Source organism: Lagopus leucura, unplaced genomic scaffold (genome assembly GCF_019238085.1).
Source record: "Lagopus leucura isolate 7727_CA_CO unplaced genomic scaffold, USGS_WTPT01 Super-Scaffold_100004, whole genome shotgun sequence".
In the NCBI taxonomy this organism is placed as follows: domain Eukaryota; kingdom Metazoa; phylum Chordata; class Aves; order Galliformes; family Phasianidae; genus Lagopus; species Lagopus leucura.
In genome coordinates, this window is record NW_024962264.1 from 19,960,118 (window position 1) to 19,986,307 (window position 26,190).

The window sequence follows — 26,190 nt, forward strand, 5'->3', positions numbered from 1 at the left end:
AGAAGCAGAGGTCTGGTTAGAGATACAGATAAAAACATTTTAGGAAAAAAAAGAAAAGAGAAAACATCATCAAATAACATACAGAAAGACTAAATCTAGCTGGAGAATATACTGCTAGCAAAGTAACGATGAGGGGATCAAGACAACAAAAAGATACTATTTGCCTATATTAGAAAGGTCAGCATGAATAAAACAAGCAGACAGACATAATAAGGAAGAATGCCACATTCTTAAAAATTTTAGGTGAGATGAAAAATAGCTGTAATGTTAAAAACAGAATTGAAGACTGTTGTATTATAAGAAGACTTTTATTATATGCTCATTTGTGATTCTAGTGCAAATAAATGCAAATAAAGGATCTCAGAGAAGACTCTTAGCTGTTATCACCAGGGTTAGAAGCTGGATTTAGGGAGTTGGTAAATTGCAGAAAATTTGAATCTAGAAGATGTAGAATGTGATATTCAAAATAGTGTAAGACTTGGACTGGAAGAAAAAAAACTTGAATCTCGCACTCTGTCTTAGGTAAGGTAATACACAAGCCAGCAGGTCTGACATTTCCATTAGGCCTTAGGAATCATCAAAATACTTCAGTATTGGATGGATTCTGTCAGAGATGCTCATCATGCACAGTCTTATTGACTGCAATAAAAGGTTTTTTTTGGCAATGTTTACAAATCTGTAAAGATGTAGGCTAAACACAAGACTTTGATGTTCCCAATTTTGGCACCCAAGTTTGCAAATAGTGGATTTGCAATGGACTTCCACCTGCTCCAAAATTATCATGATACCATCCTCATCCTACTTGGTTTTGACCAATAGCTGCTATTAAGCTGCTATTAGTTGTTATTTTTAAGTAATTCCAACATTATTTAGAGTGCAATTTTATATGCTGAATTTAGAACTCCTGTAGCAATTCTGAAATGCTTATGCAGTCCATACAAAATGACATGTTGTACAGCAGGTTTTTGTAGTCTATTCATGGTCTGGTTTACTAACAGGCTGCTGCTGCTAACCCAGTTTAGGTCTTCCAGCAAGGGGGTTGCACTGATAGGAGTTTGTTCACAGAACAAAGTCTTATATTGAAAAAATTGATCAATTGATCAGCAAGTCATAAATTCATAATCTTGATTAAATTAACTATAGAAATTGTGAATTTCAGCATATATGAGTGGTTGCACTGGGATTGAATAGGTTCTTAGTGTCTGAGCAAGTACAGAAGGAAAAGTTTAACTTAAGCAGAAATTCCTATATGGAAAAATATTTGGACAATTATATTTGCCTAAAAGTGAATCCTCTTCTCTAACTGTGAAGATTATCGTGTCATCTGGCAGAGCTTCTCTGAAAGACAGATAAGAAACAGACGCTAAGAAACAGGCGGATATCGAGACATATTGTCATATTTATTTATTTGTCTTTCTCTCTAAATCTAGCAATTAGTTCCTGAAACATTCATTCTGTTAGACAAAAACAACAACAAGTCATTAGCAATTTCTTTTTAGTTTTCCCTTAAGTTTTGAGAGTGATTTCAGGCTTGTCCAGCCAACTGTATACTGCATATCCTGGCCAATGTCAGATGTTACTCTCTGAATAAACTTAGGTGTGTACTACATTTGGGGAGAGATCTTGATTGACAACAAAGTTAAGAGTCTGTTTGAAAACAGCAAAAATAGGGGAAAAGGTCAAAAACATTGGATTTTCTCAAACTCAACTTAGTTTTCTTTTATCAAAATTGACAAAAGGTAGAACATAATAATTTCATAAGCAGTAAACTAAAAATATTAACATCCTGACAGATGGTTGTATATTTAGTATGTTTTTCAAATTTGTGTTGCTTCTCATTAAAAAGAGCATCCAAAATATTTGTAATCAGCTCAGATTATTTATTGATACCTGCACAACAAGTTCATGATCCTCCATGCTTGGGACTTTCATCTAAGAAAGGAGAGACAAAGCAAAGAAAACCCTATAAAAAGAACACCTGAGTTACTCCATGCTTATTACATACTGCTTTTGGGGGATAGAGGAGAAATGCTTAAGGACAAGGCTAAATTGTCAGATACAAGTTAGAAGAAATTCAGCTTATTTGAGTGCATGCCTTTCTTAACAGGGACTTTGAGTGTTCCAGTTCTGTCACAAAGATATGAATGGTCCTGAGACAGATGAAGAATGTAAATAAGCTTCTAGACCAAAGCGTAAGACAAAGATAGTGAAGATGAGAATTCAGACAGCAGCTCCAGACTCCAGAGGACTGCAAGGTAGGTGGACAGCAAGACAAGTCTTACTGAACACACCAGGCTGTGGGACTCTGCTCCATACCTGTAGGAAATCAAGTTAACTGCCCTCACTGCAAGCCGATGTTTATAACACAGTGTCCTGCTCTAGATTTCATCTAATTCAGGCATATTTTCCTTAGATACCTGTAGTCATATAACCTACTTCTGATATGTGCATGAAGAAAGAGGCTGTCATGTCAGGTAGCACCTCCACAGACATTGTCAGAACAGGAGTGACAACCTGGGCATAACAGCAGCTTTCAGTATACAGAACAAAGCCAAACAAACACACAAACAATCAAACAGAAGAAAAACAACATGTAGTTAGCGTTCCAGAAAATGTGTCATTTAGCAATACTGCAGGAATCTATTGATTGAAAATTCAATTCAATCAAAAAATTTTCCTTCTCGGGACATGAGTCGCTGCTGTATTATTAAAAATTCTGAATGTTGTTGATCTGGTTGCTTTATTGAGGAAGAACAAGATGAAAGCAAGAGTCAATAACCCCTGAAAAATGAGAAAAATGTACATTTGTGGACTTAACAGATGGAGATAAGGGTAGGTTCAAATTATTAAGAAAACTTACTTGCTAAAATTACAAAAATATTTAACTTTTGCATTTTAAAACTAATACAATTGTAATATACTTTAATATGAAGTTGAAACTTCAAAATGAAACCTCATTGCTTAATAGTAAAAGCAGTTATTCTGCAGCCTGTATTTGTTACTTCTCTGACAGGAATAGAAGAGAGCAAGAATCTTTGGTTTCTTTTTGTGAAATAGGGGTTCTATTACTTTCAGTCTGGTTCTGCCTGTTTTATAAATATTAGCTGGAAAATGTGATAAACTCCTCCTCAGTTTTCGCAGAGTAGAAAATCCTTCATTCTCTGTATATGATCAGCGTATAAGCACTGTTTTTGAAAGGTTAGTAGTTGTCACGGTTTGTCCTCAGAATCTTAATTATGTAAAGTAATAAATTTAGCATGAGTAATTGTAGCACTATTAATTTTAATTCATATTTCAAGAGTGCAGAAACATATACAGATAGTAGCAAACTTTTTGAACTGCATTATGCTAAATTTTTCTCCAGATTAATTAAATGAGTGCTCTTTAACTCTCTTCGTGATCAACCATAATCAGGCCTTTCATTTCACCTTCAGGCTCATGTTTTCCTGACTGATGGTACTTTCATTAAATTTCATTTCTTCTCCTTGCATTTAAATTGTTCCTTTTCATGAACATTTGTCCATATGAAGTTGTGATCATAGGGCTCTTAGGGCTCACTCTGAGGGCTGAAAATGTTAGCCGCTTATGCCAACTTTTCTTGTGACAACTAAATAGGAGTTTCTGTGAAATGAGGTAATATTTTCGTACTTCATGGTTTATCAGTTATTTAAAAAAACAAAAAAAAAAACAAAAAAAAACCAAAACACAACAAAACAATGCAGCAAACTAAAGAGAAGGATGTGGGTGTCCTAGTGGACAACAGGATGGCTGTGAGTCAACAGTATGCCCTTGAGGCCAAGGCTAATGGTATCCTGGAGTGTACTGAAAAGAGCATGGCCAGCAGCTTTATTCTGCTCTGTCCTGCTGAGTCCACATCTGGAGTACTGTGTCCAGTTCTGGGCTCCCCAGTTCAAGAAAGTCAGGGAACTGCTGGAGAGAGCCCAGGAGAGGGCCAGAGAGCTGATGAGAAACTGCCCTGGGGCATCTCAGGTGTGAGGAAAGTCTGAGAGACCTGGGGTGTTCAGCCTGGAGAAGAGAAGGCTGAGGGGGGGGGGGGTATAAACAGTGCATTTAATATATTGATAAACATATGTATGTTGTTATCACTGTTTACAAGTAAATAAAGTGCAGGAGTCAAGTCAATGGGGCAGACTTTTCAGCAGTGCCCAGCAAGAGAACATGAGGCAGTGGGCACAAACTGGAACACAAATAGTTCCACATGGACATAAGGAAAAACTTATTTACATTGATGGTGAGAGAGCACTGGATCAGGCTGCCCAGAGGGGCTGTGGAGTCTCGTTCTCTGGAGATATTCAAGACCCATCCGATGCCTCCCTGTGCAATACACCTATCGCAGGGAGCCTGCCTTAGCAGGGGGCTGCACTCAGTGACTTCCCTATGTCCCTTCTAACCCCTATAATTCTGAGACTCTATGAAATATGAAAGCAATAGCAATATGTACTTCTGTTTTTATTACCATTGTCTGTTTCTTTTGGGATGGCTTTAACCACAGCTATGAACATGGTTGGGGTCCTTTAGATGGCCACTTCTGCAGTTTGCTACATGTATGGCCAGTATGGGGGATCATAAAGACTACCACGAAGTCAAACTTTCAGATAGTCTGCTATGTTAATACTGACCTTTAATAGATAGCATTTACCTCAAGAGCTTGAGCTGGGAGAAAAATGTGTGCTTGTGCAGACCGTTAGAAGCAACATCAACTGGAACACAACACCGAGGACCACCATAGCACTAACGTGACTGAACTGCCTCAAGGTCTATAGAAACACAGGAGTGGGTCGGCTCAGCGAGATCAGTGCTGAGATCCTGCAGCACCCCTCCATTAAAACAACCCTCGGCTGCAGCCGGGCCAACGTTTGAGGCCCTTTTCCTGCATAGCCGGGCCACGGACACCCGCCCTCACCCACTCCCGGGGTGCGGAGCGACATGGCGCCGGGACTCCCCGCCTCCCTCCCGCCCCTTTCTCCACCCCTTCCCGCTTTGGCGCCAAACGGCGAAGGAGAACGGCGGGATGAGCGGCCATCAGCGCGGCCACGTTAACGGGTACGCTCCTTCGCCTCCTGCCCTGCGCCGGCCCTCGGGGACCGCGCTGAGCGAATGAGGGCACGACGGGGCGGAGAGGCCGAGGGTTCAGGGGGTCCACGGGTGCTGCCGTTTCCAAGCTCCCTCTGCGGTTCCCTTCGCGCGCGTACTGCTCAGCTGGGGCTCAGCAGCTCGGCGGGGGGAAGCGTGAAGTGCCTTAGGGAGCGGCATGCACATCTGGCACAGCATTACAGGCTAAACGGTGAGGCATAAGGAAGCTAATGCAAAAAGTCAGCAGGAGCGTGTGACCCGTTTGGCATTTGGGAAACGAGGCCATAGGTGCTAAGGGGGGTTTTTTTAAGCAAAGAAATACACGCTTGGACTTTTACCTTAATTTCTGTGAGTTGAGTGACAAAATACTGGTAGTTGATTTGCAGTAGAAATCTCCTGGGAGAAAAAGAAAATACGGTGTAGTTGGAACGTGGTGAAGGCCTCACCTGGAGCACTGTGTCCAGATGGGGAATCCTCAGTGCAGGAGAGATGTGGTCCAGAGGGCCACAACAGTGACCCAAGGGGTGGAACACCTCCCTACAAGGACAGGCTGAGAGAGCTGGGGCTGTGCAGCATGGTGAGGGAAAGGCTATGGGGAGACCTGAGAGCGGCCTTTCAGTATCTAAAGGCTAAAGTAAGAAATCTAAACCTAAACTCTAAAAAATCTGGAGTAAGAAAGAATGGGTCAGACTTTAGAAGGGTCTGTTGTGCTAGGACAAGGGGAAATGGTTTCACATTAAAAGAAAGCAGATCTAAACATGACGTAAGGGAGTATTTTACACTGAGGGTGGTGAAGCACTGTCACAGGTTGCCCAGAGAGGCAGTGGATGCCCCATCCCTGGAGACAGTCAAGGTCAGGCTGGAGGGGCTCTGAGCTCCTGATGGAGATGTAGGTGTCCCTGTTCAGTGCAGGGAGTGGGACCAGGTGGCCTTTAGGGGTCCCTTCCAACTCAGACAGTTCTGTGATTCTATACTGCATGTGATATCAGAAATAGAAAGCAGCAGGAAAATGAGAAGGGAAAAGAAAGTCCAATACCTGTCTATTCACCAGTTGTACTACACTGCTGTGTAACTGACCACTACAATTCATTGTCTGTGTTCTGTTTTAAGATTTTCTACCTTTTTTTTTTGTTGTTGTTGTTTAGGTAAACTTTTTTTTTTTTCTGTAGCTGGATGAAATTTCTTCCCTTTTTTTGACACAGTGTTATCATTTACTTGAAGATGAATGGGAAAGAACTGAAAACAGAGACTTGGCCTTTAATTGCAGACTCTCTGTTTGCCTTTGAAATACTGTTTACATAGACTTTTCTACAGATTATAAATTGTTGTAGAATTTGGGGATTTTTTTCCTTCCTTTTTGAGTAATGCTATCTGCATGGCTTTCACTTCCCGTTACTTTTATTCATTGGTTTGTTTGAATTATCACAAGGATAAATGCTATTTTCTCTTTTTGTAGCTAGCTTTTTAAAGCATTTTTTTTTAGAGTAGATATTCTTCATGCAATTCTAGAACTTACAATTGAGTGTGAGGAGAATTATCAGCTGCCTAAAATCTTTATGCTTAATTTTCCTGTTTGTGCTTTACCACTAGCCAAGTCCTTGGCTTCTGCTTAATCAGGAATTAAGTGTCTTATACCCATTTCACACTCTTGTGTTCCTGTGCAATCAGCTGAAGGAATCATCTAGCCAAACGTTGTGATGTTAAGTAGAAGTAATTGAGTGAGGTTTTTGTTTTTTGTTTTTTTTTTTTTTTTTTCCTCATGTTCTCTTTGATGTCAGCCTTCTGCTCATTTCTCAGATATGCGCCTCTCGCTGTGAAGCTGGTACTCTGAGGGGCTTCACTTACTTACTGTTTTGTATTATAAGAAAAACTAAATAGTAGCCTTTTGCTGTGGGTTTTTTTTTTTTTTTTTTTTTTTTTTTTTAAATAGCAAGGTTTACTAGGAAATAATTTAACAAAAGGAGATGTAGGAGATGTCGGAATCTCTCAGTTCTCAGTGCTATGATTTTTCTGGAGAGCTTTTCCCAGAATGTGTTACATGGTATAGTTCTGCATTGGGTGTTACGTATCTTTGTTGAGGGCTCACAGAAGATGTCACTGTGAATGTCACTTAGGAATGTAGTAGAGTATTCCTTCGAAGTCTGTGGGGGTTTTGAAGTGTGTAAATCTACTTTTGTGATACATTGTAAATAATCACTCATGAGTTGAAACATTTTCTTCTAATTTCAGTAAACCTGGTCCATGTTCAGTTTGGCAAGAAGTGTGTAAGGGGAAGTCTTTAATTTCTGCTGTGAACCTCTTGTGCTCTGAACACTCTTCTTTGGTAGCAGGATACAGTTTCTATTTCTTAGACAATTCAAGCCAGTTTGAGCACCCTCATTTTTATGTTTGCTTTTATAACAGACAATTTTTGATACTGTTTACAATGTTGTCAAAGTGTGGGAGAGGTCTGCTGGTTGCAGGGAGAATGTATCTTTCTCCCATCTTACTCTGAGATGATGGCCTTAATGATAATCCTCATTCATTCCAAGAAGAAGCCAAAATTGCTTACTTCTAAGATGCCACATATAAGCCACTCAAAAGCAGTAATTTGTCTTTGGTAAATAGAGCCTTGTGGGTTTCTAAAGTACAGTTTTAGTATGTACTGGCATTCTCTTCACTTAAATAGTGTAACCTCGGTGTGACAAGCTAACTGCAAGCCTCTAACACGTGCTATTTTATGTTTTTAGTTATAAAAACAATCATTAACAAAATGCTTGTCTTCTAATGTTTCTGCTTGGAAGGCACTGGCACTAGAGTGGCTGTGAGATGTCTTGCAGTTTGCGGTTACCTCTGATGCACTATTCTGCATGGCTCTACACTGCTGGAAGGGTATCTCAGTCTCTTTCCTCTTTTTTTTTTTTTTTTTTTTTTTTTTTCCTAAAAAGTCTTAAGCTGTCTTCCTGGTAAGTGGAATCCAGGAGGAAAAGTACTGCACTTCTGTATTTTGGTAAGCTATTTACTGTCTTGTATTTGAGCTGTTCTGAGGATTGCTGAGGGGCTGTTAAAATCACTACATCATTTTGGTTTTCAAGTGTAGCAGTGTTAGGTGGGATTTGGGGGACTTTTCTTTTGGGCTTGATGTTTTTCTGGAAATTTGCAAATCTTTCAGGTACTGGAGAGAAGGTTGGGGGAAAAAAAAAGAAGTCTGTCTTTGCCTTCTTTTTCTGAAAAGCACAGATACCTTCTGTTGTGTTTTGTGCTGCCCAGGAAGTCTTTCAACCGAAAGGAGGCAAGAGAAAGTGACGCATCACTTCTCCTGTGCCCCTTCTCTCAAATAAACTGCTCAGTGTAGGGGAAGAGGCAGCTTTTCATGCCACACTTATACATTCTGTCTGAGGGGAAAAGTTGTTGAACTCATCAGCTTACAGGGGGCGTTCATAAAGCCCATAACCTCAAGAGAAATTTAGCATTGGACTATCAGAATGGTTTACAGCCTCAGACTGTTGCCTGTAAGCATTGTCAAAAGAAGCAGACTCAAGCAATAATTGTACAGGCAGAAACGAATGACAGAGCTGGAAGCCTCCGAATAGAAATCTAGAGAATACTTGTCATAGGCAGAAGTACAAAATAGCTTAGATTAGAGGCTTGCAGTTAGCACAGTCATCACAAAAATGATTATGTTGTTTGAGTGAAAAGAACGCCAGTACAAGATATACCTGAATCTTAGAAATACACAAGGTGTTATCTATCGAGGATAAATTGCTCTGTCTTTATAGCTCAATGCTCTGAATAGCTCAGCCTTCTTATCTAAAACAGAAATTTGCAACCTTGCTGGGTTTCCTTTCCTCTGAAAGGAAATGTTGCATATATAAGTTCTTGGAAAGCATGTAACACTGATGATTTACTGGTGAATAAAAGGTGGTCTTTGTGAGATTCTAGTCCTTTAGATTACTTTAAACTTGCTCTCATTGGAAGAATGCAGTCAGCAGTAACTTCACCTAAGTGTTATTTACTGATGACTGCTTTTTTTTTTTTTTTTTTTTTTGGAAACTATAGTTTTGGTGATGAAGCATCCTGTAAAAAACGAGAGGATTATCTGGAATGGCCTGAATATTTTATGGCAGTCGCATTTTTGTCAGCGCAGAGAAGCAAGGATCCAAGTTCTCAGGTAAGAAGTCAATGTATAAGAGTAACATAACCTAATCTGCCTTACACATCACATCAAGTGCACATGTAGCATTTTCAGGGTTTTCTTATTAAAAGTCATTTTAGTATATAGCTTTTGAATTTTCAACACGATCAGCATTTTTGTTACAGAAATTCTTTTATTGGCTCTGACCTCGTGTATAATTCTTGGTGTACATTTGTAGGTTGGAGTTTTGTAAATATTCCCTTCATCTGAAGGTTAAAATGACACACACGTTTTTTCCTTTTTCTTGAAAATAGAGTTACAGTTAGAGGAGAATATAACTACTGAAAGTTGTAGATAGTAATTTTTTTTTAAATATATTTATCATCTCGGAAGTTCCTTTGCCTCACCTGCAAGAGTATAAAAATTCCTTCTTTTTTGTTACTGCACTCAAGTTGTCTCTCTCTCCATCCTTTACTTTGCTCGTGTACCTCTCTTGCACTTAACATTGGTTGGAGGTGATAGATAACCTCTCATGAGACATGCAGTTCTGCAGCACCCAATCAAGTTGTTGGTTTCCTTTCCCTGAAAAATTTCAGGAAGAAGATCCCAACAAAGCAATGGATTAAAATGCATGTATACAGCCTGCTCAGTTACTTGCTGGCTTCTGTGTGTTACGGCTCTCAGTTCTCTGAAGCATGTTTATTTAGGGCTAAATTCTTGTTTACCCAGTGCTGGTTAATAAACACGTTGTGTAAATTAAAATCAATGCTATTGTTGTTTCAGTATGTCTAAATTATGGACACAAAACTTAAAATTCTTCATCACTTCCTCAGTCTAAAAGAAGGGCTGTGTGCGGATTTGGATTAGAGTACTAGAAGGAGGGGGTTAAAGTGTCTGATCGTTTGGTGTGTGTTTGCATAAACAAGCCATGCAGGGTGAATGCTTATCTGTAGCTAGGTCAGAACTAGCACATTTTTGTCCAGTCATCCATCCATTTTCTTTAGCTCCTGTTGCTGCTTATATTGCACTGGAAAAACTGGTCTGGGGAGCTGAACTGACAGAAAACTTGTGTGTAGCACTGTTAGTTGCGTGCTGGTTCTGCTTCCTGAACTTGGTTCACTTTGTAGTCAGACAAGGAACAGCGCTGGCAGACTGAGCTGGGGACTGGGTGGCTAGAAGGTAGCAGGCTTGCATCTGCCCTGGTCTGCCTGTTGGGTTCCGTTGTGACCTTGTTTATTGTAGCCTTGTCAGGTAAAGCTCGTATCTCTAAAATTTGTAGCATTGACTTTTCAGCTCTTATCATCTTTTTTGATATATGATTTTTGCATGCTGTTGGTACTACACAAGTCTTTTTTGTTTTGTTTTGTTTTGTTTTGTTTTGTTTCAGGTTGGTGCCTGTATTGTAAATTCAGAAAACAAGATTGTTGGAATTGGGTACAATGGGATGCCTAATGGCTGCAGTGATGATGCACTACCTTGGACAAGAACAGCAGCACATAGATTAGACACAAAGTATCCTTACGGTAAGGCTACTTGTAGCTGACAAGTCAGACTTCTGATGTTTCTGCATATGAAAGACCATCTGGTAGAATTTCATTCTGTTTTTCTTCCACTTATCCATCTTTGTTAATGTGCTCATACATGATACATCAGAATAATAATCACACTCTGAAAGTAAATTAAAAGTCTGCATGGAGGGCCGGCTTCTGTGTGAAGTATGTTTATACATGGTTAGCCATTTTAGACTTTGAAATGAAGTCTGGTAAATGTAATGCAGCTTATCAGCACACAGTGCATGCAAATGATTGCTGTTTTGGTGTGTTTGTCTCCACGGGAATTACTGAAAGCACGTATATGCAAAACAAATAATTAGTCTAAAGTACTAGTATTAAAATTGTAAACTGCAGTGGTTGTGGGAAATCCCAGTATTAAGGTGTTTGTGGCATAGATAATACGTGTTATGACTTGTAGATTTGAATTTTGTCTTAAGTGTATGACACACTGTCATTCCATGCCTCTTTTCATTTCATGTCACAGTAGATCCTCACTGCTACAAGTGAAGTGACTTTCACTGTTTATTTCAACCTGTGATTTGATTCACCTCTACTAAATGGAGAGAATGAATGAGGCGCAAGGACAGTTTCATGGTAAAATAAAGCTGAGTGCTACTTTGGATTGTGTCTTCACAGCAGGCTTAGTCTGGCTTTCTGCAGGCTTGCTTTGAAGGGTCCTCTGTGATTATTGGCACATCTATCAAACAAGGCCACATGGTTAGACCTCTGCGCCATGTGTGATTTGCAGGAACCAAAGAGGATGGTTCTCTGAGCTGACTGAGGCTTCAGTCCATGAGGACTGGCTGTTGTTGGGCATGGAAATAGTATTGAGAGTTGTCTTGCAGATTTCAGCAGGTGCTGTTGCGGATGAACTGTGGTTAGGACTAATAAAGAAGGGGGGAGTGCATGCTGTCTTCAATCCCTCTTCATGTTTTTACTTCCATGCCAGCTCCTGCTGAACCTCTGTGGGGTGAGACTAGTGCAGCAGGAGCTGTGGGAGCAGGAAAAGCGGGTAGTTCCTTCATTTTGTGCTTCATCTTAGTCCCTCCTGGGTTCAGGAGTAGAAGGGGCAAGAACCACAAAGCCAAATGAGAACCCTTGAGAATTTCTCCTGTGCGTGAATGAGGGGCAGTGAGCACCAGAGTTTGGATTTTATAAGGATTCTGACTCCTCCAATATGAAGTATTTATTTCTGTCCAATAAATCCATGTTTTTGTTTGTAACTTCTAAAAATTGATCTGATACAGGAATGGGACTTGCATTAGCTTGGAAATTTCTTGTGTTCATCCAAAGCTCTTTCTAAACAGTGATATTACATTTTCCTATAGCTTTGAAATGTACGATTATATGCTGTGGCTCAGCTCAATTAATCAGCTTTGTTTTTGAGTTCTTGTCCTTGTTCAGTTCACCAATTCATCATCAGACCTCTAAAACTAACTCTTAAACATGGTAAGATTTCTTGTTATTTTTCATAAGAGATGCACTGCTTACAGTAGCACCAGCTCCTGCCAAATTTTAACGTCTGTTCTAAAGCACAGAAGCTCTGGTTTTACATATAATGAAGATACTATAATGGTTCACCATGGTACGACTGCTTTTTATTTATAGGGTGTGGAAACAAACATTGCCCCATTGATTAAAGATAAAGCTGAAAAGAGAATATTGATTTTGGTTGGGTCGTTATGCTTGCTGCAAGTTCTCAGTTCTGAACTAAGATCAGTGTGTGTGGTCTTTGGGTCTTAAGCACGTTCCAGGAGAGATGCAGAAATAGGGCTTTCAAATATAAAGCTCATTGATTTAAACTAAAAAAATATATATATCTGGGATTTGTGGGAATATTTTATACAATAAAATATGAGGGTTTTTAAAATTTTATTTCTAGTTAATACTGGCTCCAAAAGCTGTGGAATATTTCTTTTTTAACAAGTAAAAAGTTAATACACAATGGTTTAAAAAATGCACTTATCAATTTTGAAAGCTTGGAGAGACGAGTTCATTGCTAGGAGCTGCTCCAACTTGTGCCTTTCCCCTAAAGAATCTCAGTCTTCACCTCGTTAGGAAACATCACCACTTTGTAACAAAGTGTCTACTGTGACGAATTAACAACCTATTTTGTAATTCACAGATCATTTAAAATCTAGCAATTTCTTATTAATCTGGATAGCACAGTTGACAAACCAGGCAAGTACATATAAAAAAAATAAAATCTGCTTTAAGAAATTGTGGTAGATTCAAAGCGACACATAGAATTGCTGCTAAAATCTCATTAAGCTGTCATGTTTTCCTTACTGCTTTTGCTGATTATCACTGCATTTGTGTAAATTGAACTTCTTAGCTTTGATTTTTGTTGACTATCTTGTTAAAGGGTAGTACAATCTTACTATGTGCTCCATGAGCTTATCATGGGAATGCTGGCGCTGACTCCTCTAGAGCTGGGTGGTGTTTATTATGTCAAGATGGTAACTGTGCATATACCACCATGCTACCCTGGAGGATGTCTTCTAGAGCTCTTTTATGCATCTGCACTGCTACAGAAAAGGGCTGAGGATGGATCTCAGTGCTGTTTTAAGTGCTGCATTAGTTTAGCATAGCCATCAGCTCGCTTTCTGTGTCTTTTGGACCGCTCTGAAGGGCTGTCTCCAGAGCAAAGCCTAGGTGTTGCTCTGAGTGGCTCCCTCAAAGGCTGCTACAGAGTGCAGGGTAGAAAAAGAACTGTAAGAAAACTCTTGTCCTATTGTGCAAAGCCTGCTGAGACAGTATGCTTAACCTTCCTCCCTCCCTCAGGCCATACTGGGGGATAGGCAATGCATGCTCTGTTTCATGCTGTGAAAGTACCATTGTGGTGGGCTGCAAAAAAGTCATCTTATTTCTTTATGCAGTTTGAACCGAAACATACAAAATAAATGTGTGCTGCCCTTGAGATGTGGAGCTGTGTGGCCCAAGTTCTATGTAATGCTGATGGACACCCGAGCAAATGAACATGAACTAGCATGTGCCAGTTGGCCTTAGGGCCAAGGGTCATCCCTGGCCCTGTCTGTGTTTAGTGTTACAGGTACAGCGGGGGATTGGACCCAGAGGCTACTCTTGCAGAGCTGTGTTAGGTGATCCTGTAATAAATTTATTGAGCTTCAGCAGAACAGATGGATACACTGACCCCACAGCTCTGATCAGTTTCACTGCTTTATAGCTGGAAAACTTCTTATTTCTATGCTAAGTTAATGGTTTTATACATTCTTGAGTATGCTAGCATTGTTCTTTCAGCTTTTCTTACTAAGTGCCATCAAACCTTCTTCCTCCTTCCCCTCTTCGCCCATGCACTTACTGATAACAGTGATCTTTTGAACTTTTGTTTTAAGGCTAAACGAATCCTGTCAGTCTTACGTTTTACTACATCTTGAGTCCTATTGGCTTGAAATTGTCTCAGTTATCTGTGTTTGCCACAATATAGCATACATTGTACATATCTCACCTGCACTGTGAAGTGTGACTTCTGCTCAGTGCAATGTTAAAGAAAGGGCTGTGCTTGATTAAAAATTATTTTTACCCTTATCTAAATGTAACCTGAGCTGCTGCTGAAAGAAGGCATGAAAATGCTAGGTAGTGCTCATTTTACCTAAGAGGATGCAAATGTTTGCAAGCTGTTTGGATGCTACAGGAATCATGACGTAAATCACCCATATTGATACTCTGCGTTCCCTATGAGAATCTTGAAGCCAATTAAACCTTTTCTTTTGAGCTGTGCAATATACTTGAACAGGTTAGTAGTGTAGCTTTGTTACTTTAGAAAGTAGGTAATGTTTTGCTGAACGCTGTTTTTCTTAGCAGAAAATCAAGCTGCTTTTTGTTGCTTTGTGGGAACTGGTTCTTTCCAGGCTGCCAGTCAGTGACAGAAATGGGGATGTTTCTGTGCACCTCAGAGAAATAGAAAGCTAGTTTTGAACACCCACTTCACTGAGATGTTATTAAAAGCTCTTCCTAAAGCTTTGTGCTCAGTACAGTGTACGGGAATTTCTGAATAATTACGCAAAATTCTGGTGCTTGGAGTCAAAAGTGAGTGCCCCCTGTGCTGTTAGATGAATGCAAAGCTTTGATGATGCATTATTTCTTCTCACTGATCATTTAAAATACTACATTTTTCTCCTATTAATGTCTTATTACTGATGCTAGTTGCTATGCTCCTGTTACGCCCTCTGTCTCCACTGTAATCTAAGAACATCTATTTGACAACCAGTCTCTAATTAAGAGGGTTTTAAATTAAAATGACTGGCAAATATAGAAACCTCTAAGCAATAGAGAAAATACTGAGTAAATATGCTTACAAATATTTATACAGGTTCAGATACGATAAAATATGTGCTGTGGCAGAAAGTATACTCTAATTGAACAGTACCTGCTGTGTAAAATGAAACAAACTGTTAGCAACATTTTGTTGTGTTAGGATTATGAGCTTTTCGTCGATTTTTTTAAAGAGATGAACGCTTGAAGATATTCAGGCAAATGTTACTTCTGTAGAAGCTGTTATTTTGACAGCATAAAACTTGATAAGGCACTATGAAGAAGTGTGATGCACTCTCTCCAACTGGCAGTGCAAAGCCGAGGCTTCAACTGGAATGGGATCTTTAGGAGATGCTCTCCACCTACAGCCTCTCACTCTCTTGTCCTGCCTGGATTTCTTTCTAATTCTATCGTCATACACCAAAATGTCTAAGAAATTTGGGAACTTTGAAATAATTTCTCTTATTCTACTTGCCACTTAAGAAACAGCCCTGTGCTCTGTTGAGATTAGTGCAATCTTGGAGCACTGTGGTAAGAATGGATTAGATTAGCTATTGCTTTTCAGGTTCTGCAAAAGGCTTCCCTGCCTGCTCCCAGCAGATTTTATGTGCTGCTCATAAATGGGCTGGGTAGTCCCCATATTCACTTCCCAGTTCTCCTCTTTTAACAGAACAAATTAGTTAGGTGGGGCTGTTCCCTCTTCCTGACTGCAGTCTGAAAAGGCTAAGGCTCCGATGAAATCTGGTTCATGTTAACCCTGCCTTCTTGCCCCAACCACAGCAACTGCTCTTAGAGCAAAAAAGCAGGAAGGAGTCAGCAGAAATAGCTGTGAGCAGCATCAACCCAACATTAGTGTTCTATCTTCCACTAGTGTAGTGAGCAGCATCCACCCCCCACACTTTCACAAAGATTGAAATAAAATTGGCATTGTTCTATAGTTTGAACCACAGTCTCCAGGCGCTGTCACTCCAGGTGCTTTTCAGTAATTCCTCAGTGCCTTCTGCATGCTTGCTGTGTCCAGCATTGGTGCAGTGAGTAGAGGGTAGCAGGCAAGGAGAGCTTGGACTAAGTTGGGATGGACAAGGGGCAAAAACAAGGTGAAGATTTTACCAAAGGACTGAAAAGAAGAGGGTGAAATTACATAACTCCCAGTATGCGTTTTTGTGCCAGCTTTATGTTGCAGAACACCTTGCCAGTACCATACATTTGTTCTGGGTTTGTCAAGTTGGTTAGGGTGGCAGTAGGAAATCTTACGTTAACAAATAAGTCAGAACATGTTGCGTGACACTGTATGCCTTGAAGTGTATTTCCTTTAAATGTGACGCCATATTTAGTGCGTGAATTCTCCAAATTCTTGGTCTGTTTTTGTGAGTAATCAGCTACATAGAAAGGTCGCTTCCTGGAACCTTTGCTTTGATTTCTGTTTAAAATATAACATGTTACAATGGTCCATACTCCAAGCTCTTCATCAAGCCTCGTAAGCCTTTTCACAGTATTCATAAACATTTTGGGTAATTCTAGTGGTTCTTATGAAATCACTGATCAGAACAGTCTTAGAAGGTGGAAAGAGTGGTTCTGAACACTGCGAGTCAGGAAGAACATATTCATGGTAAGTGTTTAATACTGAAAAATGACTGTCAGTAGGGTAAGTGAGGGGGGGGGTTCTTATTTGCAGGTAGGTTTAAGGATGAGCATTACCTAATATGCAATAAAAGTGATATGCAGCAAGAAAAGATAGAAACACAAGTAGGAATTAATACTACCAGAAATTAATCAGTCCTCTATTTTTTCCCCCCTCTCATGCACGTTGTATTAGGTGAAGGAAATGTCACAGGACACACTGTGTTACTGCATGATTGTTTCTTCAGCTAATGAAGTCTTTAGAGAATACTTTTCAAGCCACTTTTCCAGCATAGAAACCAATCTTCAAGACCTAATAGACCTAATGTAACGTTAACTATATGTGAATATTATTTAAAAAAATAATACTAAACAACTGGGGGTCCCCAGGGGGTATTGCAAAAATTTTAGTTCTAATGGCCTGCTTAAATAAACAGCTTTCAGATTTCTGAACACTATGAACCTGTGCAAGGTTTCTTTTAGTGTCTTACTGTCTGAGAGGGAACAATATTTTGCTAATAGTAGCTGGAGCTCTTAATGGTTTAGAAAACTTTGTGTCACCTTAAATGGGAACTACTCTTGTCATTACAGTTAGGGATTTTGAAATCTGGATTTGACTTTTGTCTCTTTAAGTAATACTCTCTACAAAGTTGGTCAGGTCTGTAAAGTAATCTGTTATCCATACAATTTTTTTATTTATAAATGGATCAACAGTAAATGCCTATGTGCTAGAAAAAGAAGAATGAGGAAGAGGGAGTGAAGACCTATGGGACAAAACCTGAAAATATCTGTCTGATGTCTGTACCTTATTATGGACCATCTAACCTACTATCTCTTACAGGTGCCAGTAGCAGGTGTCTAGGGAAATGTATGAAACAAAGACACAGAAAATAATAGATCCCCCAGAATAGTTTTCCAAGTTCAAACTACTGAGCCAGAATGGTTTTGTAATTAATAGCCCAGTAAACAAGGGGTGTAAAAAGTACTGGAAGGAAGGACTCCTTTAATCAATGTGAATCTTCAGTCTCCTACTACTTTGTGCTTAAAGGAATATTTGGTTGAGCTACAGTGTGCATGTTCACCTCTTCTGGTTTTTAAAACTAAATCCTGTTGGTTTTACTGGAGATTCCAATGCTTTTTGTCTTGAGATGATTGCTTCTTTCATATTATCATCTCTGTGTCGTCTTTGTCTCTCTTTTCACTCTAGAGAGTTGTAGTTGCTTTTAACTTCAAATTGTGTTAAGATAGACAGGAGGCAAAATATCTCCCTCCCTCACTCCGGCTGATTATCTTTTATAAGTTATTTTTGCCCTGAAATTGTTTTTGCTTGGAAGAGGTTTGTTGTTGAAAGTCTGGAAGTCTGTAGTTTCTAAAAGGCTATTTCTCATCAGCGCAGGAGGAAAGTTATAGTGGTACTAACACTGAAATGTGTCTGTGTTTGTGGCTGAGGACTTCTAAGTTTTAGTAAAGTAGAAATATTTGCTGAAGGAATTAGGGTGGTTATTTATTTATTTACTTGTGTGAGCCTTTGAAAACATTCTGTCATCCTTCTTTCTTTTGTGGAGGCCTTTGAGACAACTGCCTGGAATATAAGCCCGTTGTTCAAAGAAACTGGAAAGGGATGGCTCTGTCTAGTCACCAAACCCAAGTTCCAGGTGCTGTTTTACCCTTACTCTTCTGTAACCCCAGAAGAATAATTCTGTGGCTATTCCTTTGAAGGCTGTATAAAATTTATGTAACTGAGTAATATATTTGAAGTCAAAAGTGTTTTCTGTTTTTTTCAAAGTTTAAAAGTTCCTATACTTTTATATCTTGTATAATTGATGGTACAAGTCTAAAATACAGTGTGACGCAGTTATCATAGTAGTAGAAATAATAGTAACAAATCATTTATTTTTTCCTTTGCTGTTATTACTTTCCTATTTTTACGTTGGTTTCTGGCTTTTCTTTCTATGAGAAGATTTGTGAACAGTGTAATTATAGTGATTCTGGGGGCAGCTTGTCTAAGTTGATACTGAGCTTTCTTTAGTAAGTATTTGGTCCTTAGTGACTTGCCTACATGGGAAAGTTTGTGTGCTGTACGTTAGGCTGTAAATTTATAGCACGTTAGCTGTTACATAGACATTCCATGTAGACCTTTAGCACATACGGAAAACATTTCCATTCAATAAGGATTCCTGCATGCTGAAAGTGCAGCACTCAGTTATTCTTCGTGTGGCAAGATCATGCACACAGGGGTCAGTGTATAGTTGCAACTATATTATGAACTTGTGCTCATAACTTTCCCTGTTTTAATTTTCCCATATATGAGAGGAAGACTTTTTTTCCTTTTTTTTTCTTCTATTTCTTTTTAAGCTGTTCTTCAAAACCTGTGCTTGGTGTTGTTTGTACACACAGGTCTCTGGCCGAGCTCAGAGCCACACTTGAGTGCCTGTTTACAACGTCTATCATGGCACCAGACAGTTTCTCAGTAAACAGATGAATACATTCTGCAACTTGCTGACATTCCTAGGTGTAAACAGAAAGTTGTAGCACAGATCCTGTTTCCTAATGGTTTTCTTCAGAAGTTCATGGTGGATGACCTAAACTGAGCTCCCTTCTCCTTTGTCTGAAACACGTTCCATGCTGTACTGATGTGTAGAGCATAACAAGTTGAACCCTCAGTCGCCATCTGACCAGAAGAGCTGTTGTGTAATGGAGGAATAAGGCAGAGTTGTCTGTTGTTACCTGGCCTATCTCAGATCCATGGAGAAATAGAGGACTTTGCTTTCTTGCTTGGGAAGTCTGGCACCTTTTAATGAGCAGTAAACTTGCTTTAATATTAAAGCTGGGACATTTTTATGGTTGAGTGTGTCTTGTGTATTCTTGGGGTGAGAGAATCATGCAGCAGTACTGAGCAGTTCTGGGACCCAGAGGACAGAGCTGCTCAGTTTTACTTCATGATTCTCCTGCCTTTAAGAGCGCATAGTGTGCTCTTAATAACCATAAGAATGTTCCTATCTGTGCATGTAAACACATAAATGAGCTGTTTTATACTGGCAATTAGATACTCCAGAGAGTTGTGAAGCTGTGAGATATTGCTTCACTTAGGGTGGTTGCAACTACTTGGCCCACAGCCTACGGCTTTGTTGCCTGCTATAGGTGTTAGCAAATGGCAATGCTAATGTGCTTAATGATATCATTACTAATCAGCAGCCTGGTCAGAACAATTGACCTTCATTGATCTTGGTATTTCTGCTTTTATTTCTTCCTCTACCCTTTATGACAAGCTGTGCAAGCTATTTGCCTTTGAAAGGATGTAACACTTTAATTTTAGTTTGACTGATTTATTTTAATGAATGATATTATGAACTGTCGTTCTGTTGTTTTTTTTTTTTTCCTATCAGTGTGCCATGCTGAACTGAATGCCATCATGAACAAAAACTCAGCCGATGTGAAAGGGTGCAGCATGTATGTTGCCTTATTTCCATGTAATGAATGTGCAAAGCTCATCATCCAGGCAGGTAAGGAGTACTGCCAGCCTGATTTGTCAGTGTTGCAGTGCTGCTTTCTCATCAGTATCATGGATGTATCTGATGTTAAATTGCTGCTGTTAGATGTAAATTAATTGCATTGTCAACTTCATAAGATGCTACTTGTGGGTTGGGGTTGTTTTTTTTTTTTTTTTGCATCTGAATGGTGCCAAATTTTTCCAGTGCTAATTGCATCTTCTGTGATTCTAAGCGTGCTTCTAATTTAGGTTTGTAACTTCTTAGACCAGGAGCTGCCAAAGAACAACGCAGGCTTTGCATATAATTACTGTCAATTTTACTGTGCTCTGACACTGAATGGAGTAGGGCAGAAAGAAATAAACTTCTGCCATGACAAAAGGTCTGTTGGGAGTATATACATGAAATTTTAATTTGAACGTGATGCATAGTAGATATTTGAAGATTTTAAAATATCTTTGCTCATAAATGTCACAAGATTGCTATGATCCTACTTTAATTATGTCTTTTATTACAATTGTTATAAATCTGTGCCACTGCAGAAAATGTGCTGGCCTAAATGTGTTGCCTTTTTTTCAGATCAGGCACCTGCAATAGGCCGCCATTTCAATGAACATCTCTGCTTAAGCAAAGCTTATGTATGTTTTGTGCGTTGAGTAAAGTCTTGCAGTCTTAGCATGCATTGCTATTCTGAGGACTTCCTCTTGCCATAATGGGCGTCAGAAAGAACAAAATAAGAAAAAAAGTAGCTAAAGGGAGTACTTTTTTTTGGTCTGTAAGGCTTGAAGTGAAGAGGGGTGAAGGTGGAAAGTGACATTTTTTATTTGTGCTACATTTCTCTTATTTACAGAATAAAAATCAAGTGGTCTTCAAAGGTAGACTTGCTGCTTGTTCTCGGTGTAGTCACTCATTCTTTTCCTTATGCACTTAGGTCAGCAGAAAATAGCATTGATATTTATGTTACCTGGTAAATACAGGAAGATGATGTTAGGTCTGAAATGTCTCTTGGGTCAGCCTTTATATTTCCACTGTAAGTAGGGCGCAAATTGTTAATTTGTGTGTGTCATCATTCCACAGTTTGAGGCAATATGTGCTTATGAAACTTGGAACTGAAAGTTACTTATTGAATGGAGAAGAAAAAAGCATCCTTTTATAGCTATGAGTTTGGAAGGGGATTGAGATTTGGGGTTCTTTGGGAGGAATTTCATCTATATTAGGTAACGGGACAAGTTTTCAACAGCTTTTTGCAAAAATGCTTTATTTCTACTCCATCTGCCTTGAGGTTTTCCCTGCAAGCTTTTGGATCTGGTCTTCTGATGTGAACTTAGGTGAAATCAGGGAAAACACTTTCTAATGGTCTGAGAAAAATGCCTTCCCAAACAGCTTTACCTTACACAGACTTATTTTCATGTACGAACTCTATGGTTTACTTCTGCTTAGAGTTCTAAAGTTTGTGGGTGAGTGCTGTCTTTTCTGATTTTGTGTACCAGTTTTTATGTCATTACTTTTTACTTTCCCATGGAATTCCATTTTTTTTTTTTTTTTTTTTAATGACCTTTCTAGGCATAAAGGAAGTGATTTATATGTCTGACAAGTATCATGACTCTATTGAAATGACGGCGGCACGGCGGATGTTTGATTTAGCTGGTATTGTATACAGGTAAGAGAGCTTACAATTAACTTTGTTTTTATTTCAGAAAGGAAGACAATTGTGGAAAAGGCCAACTTTTTGAGCAAAAGTGTTGTCTTTTGCATTGTACAACTTTTTATTCGCTGATAGCAGGCTTGCTCTGTATACCTGTGAAAGATACTGGGTTGACAGACAGTTGCAACATTGTCTTTCCCATATGTGTTGCTGAAGTTCAATTTCATAATGTTTGTATGAAAAAAAAACCCACACAATTGGAGTATTCCTTTTCATTCCTGGCCTTTTTTTTTTTTTTTTTTTTTTTTTTTTTTAGAAGAAAATTTCATTTGCCAGCGAAATTGTGAATATGATAGTTTGTTTGTTATGTTTTACTTGGAGAATCATTGCTGACCTTGGTTTGAGTAGTTTAGACTTCCCAGTGAGTTCTTAGAGTCCCTTACCACAAGAATTATCCTATGTGTGTAACTGAAATGACTAACTTACTTTACAAGGATGACCTGACGATACCTATTGAAAGTTCAGTATCTTCTTGTTGCAGTCAATTTGGGCAGGTATCAGATCAGCCACCTGCAATTAATTCTTGGTGCCTATAGCTGTCCAATCTTCTTTGGTCAGCATTTCTTGTGAGAAAAGTATAAAGTCTGGAATATTTGCCTTAAAGTAATGAGAAACTGAAAAATGTTTGAAGAATAGTTTTTGAAGACACTGGCAGAGATACCTAAAGACAATCTGTTCAACAGCTAGTTTGATAGCAATAACATGCTGTGGGTGAAGCTAATTATCTGGTCAGGAAGGCATTGCAACTCTGAAAAGTTTTACAGTATTAATATAAAGACTTCGAAAAATTTGCAAACATAACAATTCTGACAGATAAAATCTTATGATGAAAGGTACCTACTGGGTTGAGAAACATCCATGAAAAAATATAGCCGTACTTGAAATTCAGTTTTAGTTCTTCAGTGTATTTTGTGCCTACTAAGACTGTTTGACTAAGAAGCATAAATCATTCCCTTGCAAGTCAAATCTTATAACTTCTCCAGGGTGAGAAGTGTTTCTTGTATTTCAGACTGCTGTTCTGGACAAAGTACATTATAGACTGTCAGTTTCTGTGCCCAGCAGCATGAGCTTTCCTGTGTTGACTGTTCTTTATTCTTGTATTGATTATTAAAGATGTAGGTGGTATTTAATGAATCTCTTGAACTGAATTGCAGAGCTTAATTAGGCACTAAATCCACACTATTTGCATAATCCTTTGTTTACTGGTAGACTGGAAAATATATGCTCAGTCCCCAAATACCTTCCTTGCTAATTGCTGTAGCAGATGCTCTAATGATAATAAAAGGAAACAATTTGTGGCTGTATTAATTTTATAGTTTTAAAGTTACAATTTTTAAATCATTCCCTCTTAACTAGTTTGGTTTTTTCCCCAGTACAGTACATAATGTGATCTATTCCCCTAGCAAAAAAAAAAAAAAATAATAATAATAATACACAGAGGCAAAGCTTGAAAATGTTCTTTGAAGACGTGGTAGGGAAAAAATGCCATCAAAATATTTGTCAAAATACATTTCAGATATTTTGTATATACACATACAGATATACCTATGCATGTATAAATATATATAGTATATGAAAATACGTGTGTGTGTGTGTGTGTGTATACATACATGTATGTATGAAATATTTGGAAAAAAAATCCCAGCTTTGGTAACATGATGCTACCGCCTGCAGCTAAGTTGTTAAAACTTCTTTGACTCCTGGGTAATTTATGAACTCCAATAGCCGAAGAATGTACAGGCTGACCCTCCCCATGTGTCTTTTTTTGTCTTAGTCTTTCTTGTCCAGGTTTCTCGCAGTGTGGTGCACTATAATTGGCTCCCACAGAGATGAAAACTATGTGAACCCAAGGAGGGTTTTTTCCGTCAGAAATGCGGCTGGAGCTAAAGCAAGCAAAATGTTTTAACTACTCACTAACTAATATCTGTATTTTTCTTTATTTTAGGGAATTCAAGCCAAAATGTAACAAGATCATCATCGACTTTGATTCAATTAACAGCAGACCAAGTCAAAAACTTCTGTGAATTAAGTCCCATTATATCTCTAGAAGACTGTGATTATCCTTCTCTAAAAAGCTGCTAATGCCTTTCATCTTGAAGTTACTTGCAACTTTTTAATGGCTTCTACAGTAAAGTAGACTTCTAAGAAATGTAAGGCATAAAATGTTCCTCTCACTCCATCTTGTCACGTGGAATCTAAATCAACTTAAAATTTTTAATGCCTTTATCAAATCTGCTTTAAAAGTCTAGGAATGTAGATGAGACAATATAATCCATGTACAGAAAACTGTTCTGGTTCTCGATGCATTCATCACCACATGCTCTGATTGGCTGTCAGCACTGATTTAGAGTCAGTTAAACAGCAGTTCTTATAGTAACCAGTGGTACATTCAAATATGCTAATATATGTTGATCTCTCTATTGGATGTGTGGATCTAAATAGCTGATCCTAATAAATGACAAAATGTGTTATCCATACAAATACCAATCTTCTAACTCGCATAACACTAGTGTTTTAAAAGGTTATACAGATTAAAGTATATATTGTATTTTACATGTGTTACCCAACAAAAGGAAGTTGATTTTTCCATTAACTGCTATCTAATACTGTTATACTTGTGCAGTGGTGAGACAGGAAGTTGTTCTGAGAGTGGTCGATGCTGGAGCATGCTTTAGAGACCTTTCAATTCTTTTTTTTTTCACCAGGACTCCAGAATTGAAGGAGTTAGAAGGAGTATATCATTTCTCTCTTACCTTTGGGACACCTATTTGGAGTTGGTTTTCAGGTATAGAAGGAAATTAGTTTATTGGTCTAAGTTCATTCTAGACGATCCAATACAGTTCAGTCTTAAAATTAACCTGTAAGATAACTCAATCATTTTTTTGCCCTTTGAGAGAAATTGGAGATACTCAACCCATATCCACATCTGAGCCAAAAGAGGTAATTATTATGGTGTTAGCTTGTTTCTCAGTGCTGGCGTAGTACTTTCATTTCTTAAATGTTGCCTAAAATAATATCCTTTTTAATTTTATTTTGAGATCTGGGAATATATTTTGTGTTCATTTTCTCTAATTTGATTTTTTTCAAATTAAATATGCCTAATGGCTTTGTTTTAGATTTTTTTTTTTCTTCTAAAATGTGGTTATACTTCAGTGAGCTTCTATTTTCTCTGAAAAAGCTTTGTTTCATATTTTGGGACGTTATGTAATTTGGCTTCATACCAGTATTATTAAAGTCTTATTAAAATCTACTACATTGAAGTAGACTCATTATTATAATTTTAAGCCATGTACTTGGTTCCAGAGTGCTTCTGCTTTTGCAATCATATGCAAAGCATATTTTGTGTGTTTGTGATATTACATAAAGTGTAATGTTCGTGAAACATTTGGCTACTAAAGGGAGCACTGTAATATATTATAAGATTTGCCCATTTATAAAGTAATTTCTGGTATTCTCTTTTTTTACTATACAACTGCTTTCCACCTCAGAATTGTTCTGTGGCTCACTGCCAGAAGAAGAAATTTGCACATATGTGGAGGGTGAGGGTGAAAAATGAAGCATTACATTAATAAAATATCACTAAAACAGCTCGTGTACATCTTTGTCTTTAGTCTGAATTGGAACTAGAAGCATTTTTACTTATACTGTTCTAACAATAAGACAGGGGAGAGAAGCTGCAAAATTTTGGTTTTGGCAGTAAAATCACTGTTTTCTTCATAGATTTAGGTTCAGGCTTAGAATATGTACGTATTGTGATTCTGGTTAATTTAAACATTGTTATGTAAGGCCTTGGATAATGAGAATGGAAAATGTACATAAAAATTCAAGGGGTGTTTCAACCAAAGTTCAAGTGTTTCTAGGAATGCACTGGTTTTATAATGACGCACACATCGGACTTTCCTGTTCTTGTATAACAGAACAGTTCTGGAGAGTACAGTAGGATTTTATATTTCTTCCAATCACTGTTTTTAGTCTGGTAGGGCCACATATATATCGTGTCAGGGTAATTTTCAGTTGATTCAGACTAGCAAGTGGGAGCTCTAACTTCCAGAGCAACTTTTTTCCTTTCTATTAAACCCACACGCACACTTGAGACAACATGTGCTTAGCCTGAGGTTAATGTTTTAGAACAAATCCTCAAAATTTGACCCTTAGTGTTTGTAGGTGTGCCTAGAAATCTCTTGTCTTTTTTTTTTTTTTAATAGTCCAGGAGATAACACTTTGCCTTCCAGATAAAGAATAATGTCAATTACCAGAGCAAACAATGAAAATCATCAAATACAGTAAACTTGTTTCTGCTCCTGAAGCTCAGGTTCAAGACAAATGGAACTGCATGGGATG

General features: G+C 38.4%; 1 protein-coding gene across 6 annotated transcripts in view; it reads left to right on the forward strand.

Annotated features, from left to right (window-relative positions):
• The window catches only part of DCTD (dCMP deaminase), a 53,395-nt gene extending 28,491 nt beyond the window's left edge, over positions 1–24,904 (forward strand). For 2 of the 6 annotated variants that reach the window (XM_042871660.1, XM_042871661.1), the window contains 6 exons: positions 2,108–2,255; positions 9,133–9,244; positions 10,596–10,731; positions 20,043–20,159; positions 21,708–21,804; positions 23,795–24,904. In XM_042871660.1, the coding sequence (XP_042727594.1) occupies positions 9,194–9,244; positions 10,596–10,731; positions 20,043–20,159; positions 21,708–21,804; positions 23,795–23,873 (480 nt within the window). In that variant the 5' untranslated portion in view covers positions 2,108–2,255; positions 9,133–9,193 and the 3' untranslated portion in view covers positions 23,874–24,904. Of the gene's footprint in view, positions 1–2,107; positions 2,256–5,011; positions 5,065–5,211; positions 5,306–8,021; positions 8,084–9,132; positions 9,245–10,595; positions 10,732–20,042; positions 20,160–21,707; positions 21,805–23,794 lie in introns of those variants that run through there. The other 4 variants (XM_042871664.1, XM_042871659.1, XM_042871663.1 and 1 more) reach the window with 4 other exon arrangements.
• Positions 24,905–26,190: the final 1,286 nt, after the last annotated feature.